This window comes from Cygnus atratus, chromosome 3 (genome assembly GCF_013377495.2).
Source record: "Cygnus atratus isolate AKBS03 ecotype Queensland, Australia chromosome 3, CAtr_DNAZoo_HiC_assembly, whole genome shotgun sequence".
Taxonomy (NCBI): domain Eukaryota; kingdom Metazoa; phylum Chordata; class Aves; order Anseriformes; family Anatidae; genus Cygnus; species Cygnus atratus.
The window spans coordinates 78,256,255-78,274,605 of NC_066364.1; the positions used below are offsets into that span (position 1 = coordinate 78,256,255).

The 18,351-nt window shown below is 37.0% G+C and overlaps 1 protein-coding gene across 2 annotated transcripts in view; it reads left to right on the forward strand.

Annotated features, from left to right (window-relative positions):
* DISC1 (DISC1 scaffold protein) overlaps positions 1 to 18,351 on the forward strand; it is a 202,365-nt gene that overhangs the window by 88,819 nt on the left and 95,195 nt on the right. For both annotated transcript variants that reach the window (XM_035562617.2, XM_050709968.1), the window contains exon 9: positions 11,653 to 11,841. In XM_035562617.2, coding sequence (XP_035418510.1) covers positions 11,653 to 11,841 — 189 coding nt within the window. The remainder of the gene's footprint in view (positions 1 to 11,652; positions 11,842 to 18,351) is intronic.

Consider the following 18,351-nt stretch of genomic DNA (forward strand, 5'->3'; position numbering starts at 1 on the left):
GAAGAGAAAGGAATGTAGACTTGTGTACAAGAAATTTTCCAGTCTTACACTAAAGAAAGAAGAGAGACTAGAGGATTTTTAATATGTGTCAAAGTGACACGTTCTAGCTATCTGATGGTCATTTACCTTCTCAACTAGATGTTAGGATCTTGTAACTGTACACAGAACAGTTTTAAATCGAAACCTTGTACGGTGTCACATAGTTTGTTTGACAGAAGTGGATAATGTCAGATTCGAGCAAAATCCTAAAGGAAATTAAAGACTAGATCTTGTATTGCTGCTGAGCACGGTCAGATTCTTTGTTCTTCATGACTCTTTTCAGAATGGAAACCCTATTTAATTCTCTGTGTCCACGTACAAGGTAAGCTGAGTAATCACCCTTCTCTGCCCTTAGGCTATTTGAATGTAGGTAATTTTCTTGCTTTCAGAAATGGGGTCAAAGTTTTCCCCAGCCATTGTATGACTTTATGGAGAACAAAATAGCCCCCAAACTGGATATGCAACCATTTTGTGCTGCCAGCAGGAAGCAGTTGGCCAGAAGATAACGTACTTCAGTATGACACTTTGGGAGTGTTAATGGAAACTTGAGGACTATTTCCAAAACATTCGTAACAATATTTTATACTTGTTAGCTCTTAAAAGAGATTGCTTGTTTCAGGGATGAATTCAAGAGACAATTTAATGCTGATATTTCTATAAATTGTTTTCTCAGTACTATGACTATGATTGCCTTTTCATGCTTTTTAAGAAATGTTGGTACTATTTCTTGGTACTGATAAGAAGCGCTATTTCTTTTTTTTCCTTACTCTGAAAAAGTCTTACTTCAGGCAATTTTAATGACTGTGAACAGTACAATCTTAAATTGTCGCTAAGGCAAAAATCTTTTATTATCTTTCTGGGAATTCTGCCTGAACAGAATTTATAGTTTTTTTTTTGTAATTTCATATACAGCAGCTTTCATGAACATCTTTGAAAACCTCTGACACCCCCTTCCCATCTTGTGACTAGTTATCTGTTAGAAACAAGCACCCACTGTTATCACGTCCTGGCTTTTGGTGCTACAAATTGAAGCAGATCAAAGTCCATCTGAACTTAAGCAAATGCTCTTTCTACTGTGTGAGTGATTGAACAGTGGAGCAAGGTTGCCCAGAGACATTGTGGGGTCTCTCACAACTGAAAATCTTGTAGTAATGCCTCTTTAACCTATACTTTTACATAGAATAATTCTTTCTTAGCTATAGTATGTGTAAAAGTAAATCCAAAAATTGTTAGCTCGTGTAGTAGATGATGAAAAGCACCAGTGATATTGAGAGAACGCCCCACTTCTGTGAATGCTTTCTCACGGAAATAAGCATCCAGAAGTTTTTCTGTCTTCAGGTGGTTTACTTAGAGTAAGGTCGCAGGTGGAAGCCTTCTGAAGAACATCTGGAAATTGGTTTTCAATCCTGGGCTTGCTAATAAAGAATGTGTCTGGACTCATATGCAAAGAGTAGTTTGTTTGAGGCATACTGGACTGTAAAACAACAGAGACGCATTAAAAAAAAAACACCAAAAGATCAAAAAAGTTCCAGATAATCCCTGTCTAAAATTGTGTCTATTGACATCAGTAAGAGGGCTTTGTGACTTAATGTGTGGTTATCAAGACTTAATTATTGATGTCTCTGAATCTGGCTAGCTTCCATAGCTGGCTAGCTTCCATTCCTAGGGTACCCTAGGAAACACAATTGTATAGACATGCGGTACATTGTACCACACTTCCTGGGTTTCTTTCTTGTTGTAAAAATTATGGGTTTTCAAGTCTGGCTTTGTAGGAAGCTGGTGACTTTAAGCCTATAAGTGAGCTACTTTTTTTTTTTTTTTTTTCTTTTAAGGGGGGAAAAAATTAAAATACAGGCTTTGGAGAATGAAAATGTCTGTAACTGCAAAGCAGGAGAATGATGAAGCAGGGTGTTACATGCCTTAGGTGTGTGTGTGTAAAGAGAATTATTGGAATTTTAAAAGAAAAACATGAACTTCTGGCATATAACCAAATATGAATTGATAGCGCAGAGATGCGAGGAAAAAGATGAGATGTGTAACTTTGATGAGGAACAAATTATGCTGAAATAGGCAAGTAGGGGGAAAAGGTATTGCATTGTATAACAAAAATGCAAAAATGTGTCTTCTGAAACTCAGGCATAGATGCGAAACAATGCAATTTAATGTCCCTGTGTGAAGAGAAAATACCTAAGCAGTCCCTCGTTGCTACCATCAGAAATGGAAGATAACTGAGGCTTTCTGGGTCAACTAATAGCATCAAAAGCATGGAATTAATAATAATAGTTGGTTGTTTGTAACAGATAACTGACTGTAAGTTGGGAAGGAAGCACTGAAGATGATTAAACACGTTGAAAGGTGATGAAGACAGCTTGGCAGTGGGGGAGGTAGAAAAACATACAAGGGAGCAGGTATTTTAGATCTGATTTTTGTAGTTGGAGGGAACTGGTTGAAAATCAAGGGTGAAAGGTTATTTTGTAACAGCAGACGCTGTAGTGTAATAATGGCACTCATTTATGCTAAATGAAGAGTAGTATGCAAGGGATACAGGAATGACAAGTAATGTTCTAAAGACCTGAAAGTTGAGACGAGATTCTGCAAAAAAATAGAAATATTTTAGTCTGAGCTCATGAATTGATAAAAACAGAAAAGCCAGGATGCAGAGTGAATTGCAGCTAGTAGAGAAACTAGTTGGGAAGAAAAGATGTGGTAAATGCGGAAGAGGAAAGAGGAAGAAGGAGATTTAAAAAAAAAAAAAAAAAAAAAGGTTTTTTTTACTTAACAAAGTGAAAACAATGAGCAGTGGATAATATAGAGAAGGCTGAGGTTATTCAGTTCTTGTCATTCATTTATGTTTAACACATGGATACTCATCCCTTAAATAAGGCATAGTTAAAAAATATGTCTCCACCTTAAAAATACTGGACAGCATTTAAGCAATATATTGCATGTACGTATCCCCTGAACTGACATTCAGCTAACAGAAGGTTAATCAACAGCCCGGGTATACTAAAATGTTAGAAGGTGAGAGAATCTTCAGTTGGGTAATATGCAGTTATTTAAAGGCAGCCTTGGAATAGTAGGAGATACAGAGGCAATTATTAATAGTGTATATATAAAATGCAGTAAGTGTAAATTTTGCTGGACATACTTAGGAGTTTTCATTTAGTCTTGGAAGCTTTAGGCAAGGATAAATGTTATTTCTGCTTTTTTTACCATAGCAGTTGGATCAGTCATTCAAATAATTTCCTCAAATAACAATGCTAATGGATACTGAGAACAACTGTTTTCCTCTGAAGAGATGTTACATCGTTTTCATTTAATATAGCATTTTCCGTGAGGAAGCAGTTAGTTTTAGGGGATTTTGGAACAGTGTCAAAGCTAAAAGGCATCTGAATGCAATTGCATGTATCTGGTTTCATGTATCCCTTAAGTTAGATGAACTTAAGAATACAGTTATTAATACATTGTCAGATCTTACACGTGTTATGACGTAATGATTTGGAAAGCTTGGTGTATACCTCAGCCTTTAATTGTTACCTGGATAGCTTCAGACAACATTAATGTTCTGTATGAACTGTATTTTCTGTTGCTGTCATGCTGATTTACAGTATTGGTGTATTTGCACCAGAACATATGCAAATATAACTGATCTTGTTCTGAGAGAATAAATGAAATGTAAGCATAGCAATTCTATTATTCCTGTCAGTCCAATACCTCAATCTTAAGACTGTATAATAAAAGATGCAGTAAAGATATTAGAGATGATGCCACATATGTAAAAGTTCCTCTTCCCTACTACTTCTTCCTTGGCAGAAGTGTAAAAGTAAGTTTGGAGGGCAAAGAGAAAGGGGTCGGATGTGTTCAGATTATTGAAGGTAGTAGAATAAATATAATAGATTGATTACATCATGTTGAGATTTCATATGAAAAAAAAGCCTGTTCTTGAGTGTCAAGAGCTATTTGTATCAACAGTTAAAATTCAGGTCCTCCATATCAGCAGCTCCTTCACTTCTGATTGGCATTTGCCTATTGTGATAAATAACTTTGAGTTCATACTCCTGAGATGTTAGTCCAAAATTTTTCTCCAAACATAATTAGCAGAATTGTGTTATATTGTTCATGGTTTTAAATCTGTAGCTTTAGCTAAATATAACTAACAAGTACTCTTGATGGCATGAGGTTTTATGGTTGACATACATATTTGTGAATACTTATTGGTGAAATCTTTTGGGTTACCATTTAATAGATTTTTTAAAAATTAAAAACAACCAAAAAAATAGCTTGATGTCAGTGCTTAGAAACCTGTGTGTGATAATTATAACAATTGCTTCTTAGAATAGCTCTTAACATGTTTATAAAATTTCTGTCATCAGGTGTGGGAAGAATATGGCAGAACACGATACTATGTTCTTTCTGTTAGCATGGTGGGTGTATGTAGCACAAAATTTTCTGGGGAAATAAATTGCTGATCAAATAAACCTAAACCAGTAAGAAAATTCAAATAGGATGGTATGTAAGCAAGTATAAATGTAACTGTAGAAATATTAGTAAAATTTATTTTCCTTCTGTAGGTTGATTTGCAAGAAATCAAATCATATGTGAGAAATCGTACATTTCTCTTTTTTCCTTAGTGAGAAAATAATTTGGGAATAGGAGGAGGGATGTAAACTAAAATGTATTTTTAGTCATCATTCGGTCTGTTTCCTGTATGTGAATAGAATACATTATGTTTGATAAATATTGCAGTTTCTTCATGTGCTCTATGGGATTTTTTTTCCTCTCTTGAGAATGCCTAAAGCATAGGACCAGATAGCCACAGAGTGGCTAGTGGGTAGCTAAGCAAATGTGAATGAAAAACTGAATTCATTATGTAGTTATCTGTGTGATGCACGTCATTAACTTTCTTTATGTCTTTGCAAATGCAAATTAGATCCAAACACAGAAGTTAGTGAGGTGATTTTTTAAGTAGTTTAAAAATATATATATATTCTGATTGATACCAGTAGGAGATCTTGTGTCATCATCCTATAATTAGTACTATCTCAATATCAGTAAATATCTGATATTTACTGATATTGGGAGGTGACTGGAAATACTGATTTCCAGTCGAGTGATTTCGAGTAGTATAACCAAAAAGTTTTTTTTTCCCCCCTTATTCCTGCATAGAAGTGTAGCTTAGAAATAATGTGACATAAATACTAAACACAAAATTTAATACTGATGCTGTTGCCTCTTTGCCTACTCAGGTGCTTATTTAAGTTCTGCATGGCTCAAACAGCAATTGTAAGAAAGGAGAAAAAAAAAAGAAAAAAAGAAACCAGCCTTCCAGCGTTGGTGCTAGGCATTTCTGTGGGGAATGAGTATGCTAGAGAGGGGACCAGTCAGACTGGAAGATGTCAGTACAGGCTGAAGGACCTTTTCAACCATGCATCTGTGTGTTTTGGTGATGTGGATGGCTTGGTTTCATTCCTTTGCTACCTTCTGTCAGTTCATGCAGATTAGATAATGGTCATAAGGTTCTCAACAAGATGCTGATATATTCCCCTGCCATGCTAGATACAGCTTTTAATATCTTCCACTGGAAGGAGATGGTGCTCCCGTTTGTATATTTAACATCTGAGAAATACTGTTGGGTGACAGGTGCGGAATCCAGCTTGTCTTCGAGATGAGAATACCAATGCCTCTTTATGCTTTCTCATGAAGGCTTAGTTTTTTGGTGAACTGGAGTCCTGCAGAGACCTGTGTCTTGTCAGATGACAAAATTGGTTCTCCACTTTCAGCATCTCGCTTCCAGCAGCAGTTTAGATTGATGGCTCAGAGGCATGTTGAGATAAATTCTTCTTCATGCCCATATCACAATGTCCTGTGCCAGCATACAACGCTGTTTATTGGCATGTGTTCCCACAATGATCACTTCATGCTCCGCGAACTGAAGTTTACTGCTGTATATTGCTACAAGTGATGTACATTTTGGTAAGCCTGTGAACCCATTTAAAAGATAATGCCTGTGAGCCCCTAAAACCAACTCCTAAACAGTCATATAGACCTCAGATATCTATGTTATTTGTCTTTTTATCTTATTTCCAACTGTGAATGCTGGGTCTTACTGGCTTTCAGTGAACTTCCAAGGTAATCTGTTGTAGCTGAAGCTCTAACACGATATGTGACCAGACAGCAGAAAATCATTGCTTCTGTTACAGCAGCCAGTCAGTCATGTAGCAACTTACTCTGTTTCTCCCCTGTTACCTAACCTGCTCTCCCTGGAGGAGAAGAGAGAGTAGAATAATCTTTCTGGCAGTTCCTTTTCTGGAGATTTGTGCTCAGAGGAGAAATGTTAGATGGGGAGAGCTGTGAAGTGAAGATGCTTTCACACAGTTGGAAAGGCTGTCCTGTGGTCTGGAGGGGATGCTAGAAAACCCCCGTGCAGTCTGTAGGACACGTCAGTGCTTTCCCTCTTTCCACAGACTGTCCAGGAAGCCAAGGTGACAATCCCCTGAACTTAAGCGCATGAGGTTTTGGTGCCTAAATCTAGGTGCCGTGATCCTTCTCTTTTTTTTTTTCTTCGCTTGGTTTGGTTGGTAAAAAGGGGATGATTTCATGAAGCCCTCAAAATCATGGAGCGCAGGTCTTGGCCATTTCCCCACTGTGAGCATGTCATTTATTCTCCTTTGGCAGTGGTAGTGAGGGGAGGCAGAGGTGGGAGAGAGGGGAGATGTAAAAGAACAAGAGATTGAAAGGCGTAAGGTGGCTGGGGGATATAAAAGGCAGGGGAAACCAATTGTGTGGGGAAGCTTGTGTGCACACGTTTGTGTCTGTGCCGTTGGGTAGTCCTTGAGTTCAGGAGTCACTTTGAGTTGGGCATACTTCCAAGCACGTGGAGGAGAAGAAGGGGATCAGGAGTAGTCATGGGCTCAGCAAGGGGACCAATCTGATAGCCTTCTATGATGGAATGACTAGCTGGGTGGGTGAGGGGAGAGTAGTGCATGTTGTCTACCTTGATTTCAGTCAGGCTTTTGACACCGTCTCACATAACATCCTCATAGGCAATCCTCGCTCCCCTGGTGAGGCCTCACCTGGAGTACTGTGACCAGTTCTGGGCTCCCCAGTACAAGGGGGACATGGAGCTCCTGGAGCAAGGGCTACAAAGATGATGAGGAGACTGGAGCATCTCTCATACATGGAGAGGCTGAGAGAGCTGGGCCTGTTTAGCCTGGAGAAGAGAAAACTGAGAGGGGATCTGATCAATGTATACAAATATCTTAAGGGAGGGGGGGGGTCAAGAGAATGGGGCCAGATTATTTTATTTTACCTTTCAGGATCATATCAATCATTTCAGTTGCATGCTGCTTCAAAAGAAGTGTTGGCATGTGTTATTACTTGAAAACAGTAATTGTGATTCAGATGCTTGGAATTCTTTAAAAATCTTTCAGGGGATGATAGACTGTCCCTCATATGCTATTTGTGTTTTCAAAGGTGCTGTTACTGCTATACTGTTACTGCTTCCAAAATCTATTATTCCCCTCATGTTTTTAGCTTTTTCTCTTTTCTTTGTGAGACGCTGAATGATATTTATTTTCTTCAAGTTCTGTTCTGGTGTTGGAATTGGTTTGTATTCTCATTAATCATGGGGTGGAGGATTTTCAGCCTTGAATTCCAGTGCCTTTGATAAATACCATGGTGGTAAATGCCCTAAGGTAAAAGATAATTTTTCTCTTCTATGTATTATTAAAGGTAGCGTTAGTCTATGAAGAAAAAGCTTATAGGTAATGATAAATACTGACCAGTCTGTTCTTTCTTGCATTCAGGCTGATGTCCAGTATGTATGCTTTAGTGTTATGCAAAAATCATTCCTTTGCTTGTACTGTAATGAATTTAGTTTCAGTAGGGATGGGACATACCACTCTGCTTTGAGTATAAATGATGGAAACTATGAGTGTACATAATTTCTGGCATAAATATGATAAAAACTTAGAGTAAAAAGGCTCTGGGCCATTAACTTTGTCTTATGTTTTGCAAGGGAAATATTGAACAAAGCTTAAGTAATAACCCATTTGTTGGTTTTTACAAAATGGGGTAGATTTCAAATGATATTTTTAGTCAATTTGTTGCTGGCAAATGGGATCAAAATAATGTAATGTTAGTTTGAGGCTCCTAAGTGGGCAACAGTCTGCCTTGTATATATTTTGACGATGAGTGGTTACTGTGGACATGAGTTTAAATAGCATGTAATTATGTATGAAGAACAGATACTTGATGTGCAGAGTACCATTTAGCTGCAGTATGTAGCCATTCTAGTACAATTTTCAGGAAGAGAGGAAAATAATCTAAATACACTATTCATTTTTTTACAGTGAATTAATGGAATTATATAGCTACATTGTGCCTGGGAATATATATTTTTTTTATTTTCTTTTTAATTTTTCCAGTATGGATTGTTTTGCCTGATTTGGCTGGTATTTCTTTGGCACTCAAATCAAGCTGTTAGAGCTTACCTGATGTCACTGGTTGGAGAGAAGGAGATGGAGGAGGTGCATTAGTGGAGAGGGCCCCACACGGCAAGATTAAGGAGGAAGTTCAAACAGGTTTTTTTTGTTGTTGTTTGGTGTTTTGGTTTTATTTTTGTTTTGCTGACTTTTGGGTAACTTTGAACCTTACTATAAAGTGTACATACTCAGCTTCTTATAACAGTGTGCTGTAAGCATGTTACTCAACCTGTTCAGAGCACTGTATACTTCAAATTGGAAAATGAAAATAGGACTTTGAAGTGCTATACTAGCAGAAATACGAGTTTGGCCAAGCTCAGGTGAATGACTACAGATTTTATTATAATCCCAACTTTACTTCACATGATTCTTGGGAAGAGTTATGCCTGGCTTTATTTATCTGGTATCATCCAACTAGTTCTTCTAGTGGTACGTCTGAATAAAATGCAGTTTTGAGTGGTTGATAAAGCAGCGGTTATTGTGTTTGCTTAAGAAAAATAGTTATTTTATCAAAAAGAGGAATTTTACCATTTTCATGGATACTAGCAGAATAAAATGTTTTAACATGTGTCTGAAGGATGTTTCTACATCATCCAAAGTGACTTTGTTAAACACAAAACAACAGTTTTTTAATGCTGACAGCTAGGGATTATATATTAATTTTTAAATCAGCCTTCTTATGGCATTTCGAAAAGAGTTATTTTGATTGCTGTGATTGAGGTCAGAAGCTCAGTGATGACGCCTGTGGTGCACGAGTTCATATTGCTCTTCTGAATTTTCACTGCAGACTTTCAGACATTTGTGCAGTCAGGGAAGCTGCATCAGGCAGTTTTGGCTCCTGGGCATGTATCTGATGCCATTTCCTCATAGCCTTAGCTTTGATATAAAATTCCCCTCTGGGAATTTGTATCCATTTGCTATGTATAAAACATTCATATATAATATCATACTTTTTTTCCTTCCTGTCTTCTGAAACGTAAGAGCAAGCACCAGATTCTAATGAAGAATCTCTTGCCTTCATGTTTTATTAAGACTCGTGTGTGCTGATGCTTGGGATGAGTTCAGGTGAAATAGAAGTACACTGTTTAATTATAGGTCTTCTTGCTTTAGAAATGTCTAAATATCTGCCATTTTCCCAGCAGTTTTGTGTAGTGATCATACTTACCTCCTGCTCTGTTCTGCCCATTTGGAAACGTGAGACATTAAGATAGTAAAATTTGCCCTGTTTTTTCTCAATAAATATATTGGTAAACATCAGATTCTACTATTTGTAAATAGACAACTAAATAATTTATAGTTATTTAGTTGTATGATTAATTGTAAGATAGAACTGGCAAATGGTTTTAGTTGAGAAGTAGAAATAGGGAAATTTTGATCTCTTAAAAAGAAACAAAAACTACTTTAAGGAAAAAAGGTTTGGTAAAACCTTTGTTTCAGTTATTTGTTTGTGGTTATTTGGTGGAAGTGTTTTCATTCCTTCTTTTGCTCTGGAGGAGTGGAGCCACTCTCAGCAGCTAGGACTGATTTGCAGTCTTCTGACTAGTACAGATACTTTCATTCTGTTCTTGCTCCTTTTACGTGACCAGAAGGCAACTGTTCCCATTTAAGACTTTGTGACCAATGCTTTTCAGACAATAGGCAAAAAGGATGATGTGGATTTGATTTGGAATTCATCTTGAATTAAAAAATTGTTGTATATAAGAAATAATGTATTATATTCTTGAAAAAAGGAAAAGTCCAAGGAAGCTTTTATATCTGAATAATGCTGGTAGCGCTACAAACTTCATGACTTCAAATTTCATGAGCCTAAAATCATGCACATAGTTTAGAAGCTGATGAGACATCTTATGTGTGTAACTGGCTGTGCTTCACATTAATATTTGCTTCAAGAGTAAATTTTATAAATGGTAAATCTAGTGAGTGGCATCCATGCCCATGGCAGGGGGGTTGGAACCAGATGATCTTTAAGGTCCCTTCCAACCCAAGCCGTTCTGTGGTTTTATGATTCTAGATGCCTTTACTTACTAGATCATAGTGCCATGTTTTTCCTAAGTCAGGGTAATGCTGGAGTTTAGTTCTTGCACTATATAGATTTTAAGTCTTGTAGGCAAGTCTACATGGAGATTGTTTTTCTCAGGTAGTCTTTTGAGATTTTTTTTTTTTTTAAGTAAATCAAGTTGCTGAGTCATTGAAAAAACACAGGTATGGCTGTATAAATGTAGCATTGTAGCAGGTACTGCCGTTTAAAAATCATTTAATAGTAGAGCATCTTTCTCTCATTAGTGTATCTATAAGTACAACTTCTATGTGAAGTAAGGAAACATTCCTCTCCTGGTTCTTATAAAACTAGGTTTCAGAAAGGTTAGGTGGCAAATATTACTAGGCTAAACTGTAAACTGGTTGGGAATTGAACTTTGGTCTGGATCCCTGTCTAAAGGACCTGGACACTTTTTGAAAACTACAGGGCAAAGTGAGCTGGCAATACTTGAGGTTTTTTTGCCTGTCTCTGAGATTTCACACTTCATGGAGAGTCAGAAGCAGAGAGTTGTGACTTTTAAATATGTTCTCTCAGAATTTTCTCCTGATGATCTTTTCAGTGGGCGCTTGTTGTTTAAGAAATGTGATGTTCATTTATAAACAACCTTCTGGTGCTTGTGAACAACTGCATAGTGCTTCGTTGTTCAAGGAGGAATACTTTAGAGTCTAGCAGATTGATAGCACCTACCATAGAAGTATTGTGAGTTGAGGTCTTCTCCAAAACCAAAAGATGGTAAGAAAAGTGACAGCACAATGATCAATGAAATTTCAGTATGACACTTTCTGAAGTGCAGACCCTAGGAGTAAATATTCTCCAAAAAAGTTAATTGTATCAGTAAACAAAGAAAAGCTATTTCTATGTGCATGAGGTTAAATCTGCTGCAATTATGACTCTTTGTAGCATGTTAATAAAATGGACACTTGCAAAACAGCCTTCTTTTTTTTTTCTTTCTTTCCTGATTTGGTTTTTGTTTGCTGTTGGAAAGTATAGTGGCTTCATTTCCCTTGTTTGCTGTGTAACTTACTGATGTTGCAAGTGTCTCCTTCATTGTCTCTTTCCTCCCTATTCCCCCTGCCCCCAAAAAACATGCAGGAAGTAATTTCGGTACTGCTAAGGATCTGACAGAAGAAATCAGATCATTAACATCTGAGAAGGAGGGTCTGGAAGGACTTCTAAATGAGCTGCAGGTTTTGAGTGCCAGAAACATCCGAAAATTAGAGAGAATTAAAGACGATTACAACAGACTGAAACAAGAACTTGAACAAGGAGAGACTGCCTTTGGTAAGTAGTTCACCGGCTGTTACTGCTTTTGCTCAGTCACAGGCATCTGGAAGTCTGCTGGCTTTGACAAACCATTGTGCATTTCAAAACAAAACCAAAAACAAACAAAAAACCAGTTTTCTGAGGGAAGCTTGTCCAGGACCTAGATAAGCAATATGCTGAATAATCTGTCAGCTATTTTCACTAGAGAGGAGGTACATGATGGGGGGAGGAGGGATATCCTAGCAATATACTGCTTTTTGAGATCTATCTTAGCCCAGTTCTCAAAACCTTTCTTTTCTAAATCCATCATTGTAACAGCTATGATGATACTGTGCATGAACTCAAGTACAGAAAAAGCATATGTAGTCTTTTATGTATCAACAGTAGCTGTTGGTTGTGACAATAGCAACCTATTTAGTAAAGCTTTGGTGATGGTTGTGAATGAATGAGGTACAGTGCGTGCGTGGTTCTGAAGGCAAGAGTTCTCTTCTTAAATTTGTGCTTGAAGTGGGTTTAAACAGCTTCCCAAATGCAGCTCGCATACAAGCATAAGCAGTGCATTGGGGTGGCACTGTCATGGTGGAACTGGGGGAGTTCTCAATTACTGGGGAAGCTACTGACAAATTAACAGAATAGCAAAGTCAGCCCTCGGCTTGATTTATCCTGTTGTCTTCTGTACCTTCTTCTGAAATTAGATAAAATGGTCTTGTTTCTTGATTAAATGAAAAAGCTGAATAACGTTTATTTGATTACATACAGTTATTATAGTTACGTCTAAATAGCTAAGGATAAATATGACAGCTACTGTAAAGCTCTCGGGGTTTGAAATGTCATTCCTTTTTCAGGATCTTATGGGTAGGTTGGTTGAGAAGTGGACGGTGCTCCTGTTCTCAAAGTCCGTGATGTCTCTTCACAGGCAAGCGGATAGGCAGAGCTATCTTAGAAGCAAGAAGTTTTCAGGCAACTGAATATGTCTAAGGCAGTATTTTTAAAATGCATAGAAGAATAAACACACACACAACTAGATTAGGACTTGCTTTGTTAGAAGTAAAATGGCTAAAAATTAAAAAAAAATTATTCTTCCAAGTAGTGCGTAATCACCTAAGCCACGTGATGCAAGAACCACATCAGTCAATAATACTTCCTCATAGCTTGGATTTGCAATTAAGTTGAAGAGGCTTCTGACCTTCCAATCTGTCCATTTTGTTGCTCTTTTGTTTCTAGGACAATTAAACTTCCTATAATGCATATGCACGTCTCATTTGTATTTTTCTTCAGCAGTATTTCAAACAAAACCTGTGCAAGACTATTGCTGAAGTAACAGAATTGTTAGCAGTTCAGAGACTCTGTTTTTAACTTTGCATTTCTGTAGCCATAATGAGGTGTCTTCTCGGTCTGACCTTTACTGTCCTACAATTTGTGAAAATAAATTGCAAAACACTGGATGTTTATTACTTGGATTTTTTTTTAAATTTATTGTGATTCTGTAGGCATAAGCAGAAGTTTATTCCTACATAAAATAAAAACTCTAGCAAGCACATGCTGGTCAGAGATGCATAAATTCCCTTCTTCTGTTCCCTGCCACCCGTCTGTGTAATCTACACTTTCTCCTTTAAGGCATGGAAACTCCTTTAGGTTTGAGAATGGTAGCATGAGATTGACACCACCACATTTAACTGAATAACAGCATTCTGATACACCCTAGAAAATAGTAAACAGATTGAGTCTTAAAGATGACATCAACTTTTATGAAATGAAATGAATAAAACTCACGCTGCTGCTGAGAAGAGCAGTTTGGCCCATGCTGTCAATAAAATTGGCAAGAGTGGTTGTTACCATTGCTTGGTGCAGACCGTTCTTACTTAGTCTGACTTCTCCATCTATAGCTACGAGCCAGGCAGAGAAATCCTTTCTGTAACCATCAGTGCTAGCTGAGGACATTAGTGTCCTCTTTTTTTTTTTTTTAATAGCTTTCTCTCCAGAGTTTATAAGGGAGCATGTGAGCCCTCTTCATAATTCCCTTGAGGCAAAATTATCCATGTTAACTTTATACAGCAAAAATGATACGGACTAGCCTGGCTGATCCATTCCTGATGCTCAGTAGCGACGTACCTGTGATCCCTCCTTGCACGAGCTTGTGCTATACTTTGACCCAGCTCAGCTCTTAGCTGTCTGTCCATAAACTAAGCATAGGGTACTGAAAGTAGTGCAGGGAAAGTAGTCAGGATCACAGAGTGGTTGAGGTTGGAAGGGACTCTGGAGGTCAGCTGGTCCAACCCCACTGCTCAGTCAGGGCCACCTGCACCCAAGTTACTGAGGACCGTATCTTAGTTCCTTAGTTGTCTTCTTATTTGAAGGCTTGTGCTAATTTAAATAAGCTAATTGGTTTAAATGTCTTTCAATGCAGAAAGGAGATGCTTCATTTTTCTCCTGGAATGGAAGTTAAATTGACTGGAGCTGCTGCCACCTCTCATTCTTGCTTTTTTGTCGTTTCCAGGCAATAATCTTCTACATACCCTGAATCATGATCTCTCCCTCTTTTCTTTTACAGTGCTTAAAACCTGCTGCACAGGTATTCCAATGCATAGCTATTCCTGTGTTTTCTGGCACTTGAACTGTTATCTTTTGTGCCTGTCAACTTAAAAACTTTTTTTTTTAATGTTTATTTTACTGAAGACAATACCACTTTGTCTGGGAAACATTGAACAATAACAAAAAAAGAAATACTGAAATGTGTATGTTTGTCTTTCTCTTGTGTATAAATTGGTCACCTGTTTTTTACTTCATTAGTAATTGTTGATTTCTCACAGTACTGCAGATATAAGGAAACAGACGTCAAGGGAAGAGACTTAATCACACAATAATCAGAGCTGGAATTTTAAATAGGACACATCATTAGCATGTTAATGAATTTTCTCACTTTGTGCCAGCTGCCCAAGTATAAAAGATATTGCAGATGCAGTGCAAAAATCAGGCTTGGCTTACTGTGCTGAGAGCTGTCAGTGTTCCCCATAAAGGAGATTTGACAAAAATCCTTTCATATTTTTAGAGATGCTCAAAAATGTTTTTCCCATTGGATAATAGAAGTATCAAAAAGTAACATATTGATTAGTATTTTAAGATGAATAGTACTGATTTGTCCTTTATATAGTAACTTTCTTCTGAGGGCATTAAAACATTTCTATAAAAGGGATCAACTATTATTGCCATTTTACAGATAGGAAAGCCAGAGACACAGAGGTTGTGCCATTTTACCTGAAATGGTGGTGAAACCAAGTTTCCCGATTGATGCTCTAGTGAGTTGAATTAATCACATCAAACAAACAGATTTAAAATTACATGATGACTTGTGTGAGGCTTACATTTTTCTAGACTGCAGGAATTCCTGTACCTTAAGACATAATGGTTCTGGGGAAATCACTGAAGGTTTTGCGTTTTGTTGTTGACCGGATCTGCCTTATCAAGTCAAAAGGTTTTGTTATGGCAAGGAAGATAATTGCTTTGCAGTCCAAAACAACCCAAACCCTGTTCCAGACAAGTGAAACTTAATTACTTGCCTGTCTGCCAAACTGCTAGATTGCCCTTAAAAATCTTGGCTTGTGCTGATTGGCATTTGTAACCTAGGGCTGGAAATGAAACCTACCCTCTTGTCTCAATTTTCTCATTACTAGTACCGAAGGGCAGGTTTTCCTACCTTATAATTCCTTTTCTGATTGCACTTAGCCATTTTCTGTCACTATTACACTTTTTGGGAAAGCATCTTCTGGTAAATAATGTATGTATTGCGCAAAACTGTATTTCACGATCTAATTGCTAGGTTATGCTTGCCAAGTCACCTTAAGTAGAATTTCTATACTGAATTAATTTCTAGAGGAAATATAAAGGCTATCATGCACATCAAAATAGCTTTTCACCCCCCCCCCCCTTTTTTTTACCCATTGTTTAGAAGCTGATATTTCAGTCTTTACTGCTGAACTCTCACTGAGAGTTTTGTTGTCTTAGAAATTTCTTGTATAAGACCTGAAGCTCTTCTCAGCCTGCTTGTAGGCTGACTGATGTTTTCTGAAAATGAACTTATTAAATAATCAATCGGCTGTAGTTGAAGGGTTTCTAGGAAGCTGGAATTGTCTTTCGCACTCAGTTTTTCTTACTCATGCTCAGTGCCCATACTCTGAACACCTGCACAGAATATCTCCTAGCTTTTTGTCCTAAAATGGAAGAGAAACCATCCAGGTCCATATTTTGTATGCTTTTTTTTTTTTTAATAAAAAAAGCGTGTTTGTCCTTACTACCTAAGAATCAAGTATGGTATTCAGAATGTACTTTGAAGAATAACAGAAATTCTCCTAGTCACTTTATAGCAATTATTCAAATAGCTGCATATTTGGCCATTATACAGGGTGCAGTTAATTAGTCTGAAACTTAATACTATGTGGACAGCAGAAACCACTAGTCGTGTTGCTTAAAGTAATATTGGCTTTGCTTCCTGAGTTATTTATGAAAAGCAGGTTCTGTGCTTCAGATACAAATGTATGGGATGTGATTTACCAAACTGTTAATGACTATTTACTGCAAAGTATTTTTATTCTTTTTTAAATACATGTTTTTATTCTGGCAGATTCAGCATTAACAGTCTGAGAAGCATGGATGATGTGCTTCCCGCTGGGAAACCTTTTTTTTTCCAAGTTAAATATTTGCTTTCACTAATAATTATTACACAGAAGCTTCCTTTTTTTTTTTTCTTCCCAAATTATTCTAATGCTTTTTGAAAATGTCTAAAGAGCATTAAGAATGGTATGAAACCATTTTTAATAATTTCAAAAAATATCAATTCAGCATGTCTATGCCATGACAAAAATTATTCCATATTTTGCTTTACTGATTTTTCAGGTGGTGTTTTTAATTTTTTTCTTTCAGTGTAGTTTGTTTTGCACCAAATAGGCTTTCCATATTGTTTCCACAGTTTATCCTGCATCTGAATGATTATCTGATTCTAAACTGAAAAGATGAACCTTTTGATTGCTTCTGTTTAAATAAATCATTAAGGGAAAAACGCATAGCATGTAACATATGGGCTTCCTTGAGAAAGAAGCTGTTCTGAGTCTCATTGTGTGTCCACTTCTAATTTGTGCAAGGTCATTGTCTTCTGCGTGTCGTAACTGTATGATACGTCTGTTGTCATTCACGTGAGTGGTGGAATGGAATGGCTTGTCAGATTTAGCCAGCGTTCACTCTAGCTTTCACAGAAAGTATAAAACCCTTGGTGGTGCAGGAAGTGGTACTGGCAGTGCAGCTGGTAGCATCCTTTATTCTGAGCTGACGTTCATCTGATGCTCCAGAGTAGTAGCCAGCAGCCTTCTGTTAGTCTGTTAGGCAGCATATAAAGGCCAGGTCCACCTAAGAAAAAGAAAAATAAACAACAAAAAACCCACCAAACATCTAAAAACCAAGACGACAACAACAACAAAACACACACACATAAAAACACACACACAAATGGGGGGGGGATAAAAAAAAAAAAGAAGCCCAACCTTGCAGAGCTCCTTTTGTGTTGTCTTGACCAGATACAGCATGAGTAATTGCATTCTGCTCATTGGTATTCTCTTTGCTGTTTCATTTGAAAAATTGGTATTGCTACATTTGCTTGGACTTGCACTGTTATGCATATTGTGTGCTTGTCTGCATTTCATTGATTGTGAGTGTGATTCTCGTTTTGTGTCATTTTTAAAGCACTTGGAATCTTCCGGGTTAAATATAGCCATATACTACCTTTGGACTTAAATTCTGTAACGATATATTTCAAATTGTTATCAAGTTTTGAGAATCAAATTTAGACTGATGGTTTTCACCCATGTCATCCTTCCACAAAATCTATATAAAATAAGAGATTTTGTTTTTTACTAACATCTGTTAAATAGTATTTAAATAGCTGAGGCTTCTTTGTGTGTGTTATGGAGCTACATTTTTGGTAAATATTAACTGTAGAATTTAGTAGCAGATAAAGACCTAAGTTCTGCTGAGCATTTCCTATAACCAAGATGTAAAATATTTTTATTTTAGAAATGAATTTTTGTTAGGATTGAGAAGATTGGAAACTAGTCTGTTTTTTTAGCATATTTGTTTGCCGTATGTCTTGAGTCACTTGTAATTGTGTTGCTCGTAATTGTGATGATAAAGTTAATCTTGTCTGATAGTGTTCACTTACATATGTAAAATATGATTTTCAGTATAGAGGTTTGGTTTCTATAAGTGCAATGGAGGTTTTCAATTTTATTAATCTGTTTTTTATAATTACATGCAAAAATCTGTATTGCAGAAAATACAAAATGTGTACTCATGCAACTTGAACTGACACAGTAGCTTGGTTCAAAGCCCACTGATATCTATAGGGGTCTTTTGATCAGGTCTTTTCTCTGTTGATGCTCAAAGGTTGAGCTTCTCTTCTGTTTCTTTCTTCTGAGATCTGACAGTGTGAACTTTACTGAAAAGTTTTATATACCCATGTTATGCTCTCTATTTGTAGACAGC